The following is a 3,221-nucleotide window of genomic DNA, read 5'->3' as shown; positions in this document are numbered from 1 at the left end:
ATTGGTTAGTTTTTTATAAAAGTGTTAAAAATTCCAAACTAAAATTCAAATGAAGTATTTTTCGACCCGAGAGAGCCTTGTACTTTAAAATTCAGCCGATGAGCAAACTCAGATTTTAAAGCACTCACATTGCTTTCTTTAAAGCACCCACAACTACTCTGCTTTCTTGTGACAGCGTTTAACGCTGAACTGATATAATAAAACACAGAGTATAAATGAGCAGCTGTTAGAAACTTCAAGGACTGATTCCATGTCAAAAAAAATGTGGGTTTTTCATATATTTATTTTGAGCAGTCCATGCCTAGGACACTGACACAGCTAAAGATGATTAAAAAAAGCAATTTTCAAATTTTTTCTTAGAAACCAGAAAACTGAAATTTTTTTATTTCATTTTCATTTGGGATAGTGTATTGTGATTCGAATTATGAACAAAAAATCTTCTCATAGCGAAATTGACTGAATTTAAGTATAGACATAAAAACATATGAGAGTCAATTTTGCAAATTTAACAGCTTGTTTTTTCGTTAGATTCCTTAGCTGAATTATAATTTTTCAAAATCTACTATCTCTAGTTTAAATGTCATGCATCGTTATGTTATATTATTCAAGATTATCTATTTTTTTTTAACGACAATATCTGTGAAGCAGTTGATAATTGTATGTTGCAAATAAACAGGTCGAGTTTTATTCTAGTTATATTCAAATTAACATACCTCAGAAATATTTATATATACAGTGTCTTCCCTGGTGCTGGCGGTTCCTGTGGGACGGGAGACAGATGGGGTAGTGGCGTTAACGGAGCAGCTGGTGGAAGCGGTGCTGGCCTCAGTGTGGACACCGGTATCAGTGGGGGTGGCTGAGCTACGGTTTCAACTAACAGGACGGTATCGGTTCCAGGCCACTCCCACTGTGCAGCAGGTCTCCGGTGGGACGGGTTATCCTGGAGCAAACCTTCGATGTACCATCGGACGGGGAATCTCAACCGCTCCATCTCCGCACGGTATTTGTCGTCCAGGGATGAGGCCCAATGCTGTTCCTCCTTGACGGCACGGTAGGCCGGTCGCCACCTCTACGGCCACTAACCCCAACGCCCACAGGTCGACGGACGTGTCATACGGCTCTAGCCTCCGCTGTTCCGGTGCCCAGTACACCATGGTTCCTGCTGGTTCGGTGAGCAGGGGTTGGGTGGTGGTAAGTGTTTCGGCCAACCCAAAATCTGCCAGCAGGAATCGACACCGGCGGCGTAAGATATTGGCTGGCTTGATGTCTCGGTGTACTATTTGCCGACGATGACACTCCGTCACGGCTGCTGCTAACTGCCGCATCACGCGGAAGAACCGAGACGGCTGGTTCCTCGGCCTTCTCGACGCAGGAAGGCATTTAGGTCCTCGTCGCACAGAGGCATCACCATAAAAAGGTAGTCTCCCTCAATGATGGCCTCTTGCAGGGGTATTATATTTGTATGTTCTAGGGACCTGAGTATGTCGACTTCCTGGATGGCGTGGTGAGTCAACATAGTCCTTTTCACCACCACTGCTTGGCCGTGTCGTTGGCCTCTATAGACACGCCCAAAGCTGCCTTCTCCCAAGATCTCCCCCAGGTGTAAATGTTCCATCTGAAACATGTTAACTAGACACCTTTTGTCTTACGGAACACTGGTTCTGGTTGGCCGAGCAACTACAGTTATTCAGATAAACAGGTAAACGGAAAATAATAATATAATCGGTAACGGAAGAAATATATACATATATATATTCGGTGACGGAAAAATAATGTATATTCGGTAACAAAAAAAACTATAACGGGTTCCCTCCTTTCAGAGGTTATTTCTAAAGAACGGTTAACGGATCATGACAATAATATATACTATTCATGAAATGGTTTTAAATCTTTAATGTGTATGTTAGTGATTTTTCTACCCTCTGTATCTTTCAGGTCGTAGACGACAGGTGAAACAACTTTAACGACGGTAAACGGTCCGGAAAACTTCGGAGCCAACTTGGCGGCGAAACTGTCAACGGCAGAGGCTAAAGGACGGTCCCGGCGTAGAACTTTATCTCCCACATGGTATCGGACCTCTCTTCGTCGAAGATTGTAGTGGTGAGCCTGTTGTTGGAAGGCACGGCATAGTTTAGTACGAACGAACTCATAAGCCTCCTGGAGATGTTTGATCTGTTGAGTACGGTAAGTCATATCTCTATTTTCTTCTTCTGTACGGTTGGATTCTCCGTTCATTTCATTATTGTGGGGGTTTGTCGAATAAATCGCCCTCGGGACTTCTAGTTTCCTTCCATAATTTAAAAATGCCGGTGTAAATCCAGTAGACTCCTGTTTAGCGGTGTTGATGGCAAACGTTAACTCTCCTATCTTTTCATCCCAGGTTCGTTGATCGGCTTCACAAAACTGTGCTATCATAGTCTTCAGGGTACGGTTAGCTCTTTCTACAGGATTGCACTGAGGAGTATACGGTGGTGTGAAACGGTGAGCGATGTTCAGCTCTCGGAGACTGTTCTTGAATAGTCTGCTGTCGAATTGTACTCCGTTGTCGGATATTACTAGTTTTGGGCAACCGTATTTCAGGATGACTTGTTCGTAGAGGGCCGAATAAACAGTTTTGGCGGTGGCTTTCCGCAACGGACGACACTCTACACTCTACCCACTTTGTGAACCGGTCTTGCATTATCACGATGTAGGAGTTTCCCTTTTTTGAACGTGGCAATGGTCCAACTATGTCCGTGGATACTTCTTTGAACGGCGCATCCGCCATTCGGTGTGGTTGCATCTTACCAGGGGTTTTCTGTTGCGAAACTTTGTACTTTTGGCACGATGTGCAGTTCCTCACGTATTTCGCAATGTCTCTAAACATCCCTGGCCAGTAATAGTTTCTGGCTATTCGTGCAATCGTCTTAGCAATCCCCATGTGACCTGCTAGTTCTGAGTCGTGGTTTTCCTTCAATACTTCGGTTCGCTGTTCGGTCGGTACACAGAGTTTCCAGGGTTGGCCGGTTCCATCTTCTGTGAAGTCGGATGAGTCCCAGAAATGTCGTAACAGTTTTCCATTTTCCACGGTGTAGTCAGGAAAATTTGCTGGGTCTTTTTCCACCTCCTGTAACTTTTTGTTGTACCATTTGCACTGGGTTGTTTCTAATTCGGCCAGGTATACGGAATCTACGGACGGTAACGGTTTAGGTGACGGGTTGTCCGCAGGTGTATTCAGGGAT

General features: G+C 44.3%; 1 protein-coding gene and 1 long non-coding RNA gene across 2 annotated transcripts; one reads left to right on the top strand and one right to left on the bottom strand.

Annotated features, from left to right (window-relative positions):
- Positions 1 to 935: 935 nt before the first annotated feature.
- On the bottom strand, positions 936 to 1,325 carry LOC123306979 (MAP kinase-activated protein kinase 2-like). The gene has a single exon (XM_044889179.1). The coding sequence runs from the start codon at positions 1,323 to 1,325 to the stop codon at positions 936 to 938; it is 390 nt and encodes a 129-aa protein (XP_044745114.1).
- Positions 1,326 to 1,352: 27 nt separating this feature from the next.
- On the top strand, positions 1,353 to 1,996 carry LOC123307935. The gene is made up of 3 exons (XR_006537023.1): positions 1,353 to 1,417; positions 1,472 to 1,699; positions 1,936 to 1,996. It is a non-coding gene; the product is annotated as an uncharacterized LOC123307935 (long non-coding RNA).
- The last annotated feature ends 1,225 nt before the right edge of the window (positions 1,997 to 3,221 follow it).

The sequence above is a fragment of the Coccinella septempunctata genome, chromosome 2 (genome assembly GCF_907165205.1).
Source record: "Coccinella septempunctata chromosome 2, icCocSept1.1, whole genome shotgun sequence".
Taxonomy (NCBI): domain Eukaryota; kingdom Metazoa; phylum Arthropoda; class Insecta; order Coleoptera; family Coccinellidae; genus Coccinella; species Coccinella septempunctata.
Note: the sequence above shows the minus strand (reverse complement) of the source record. Positions and strands in the feature narration are given on the sequence as shown.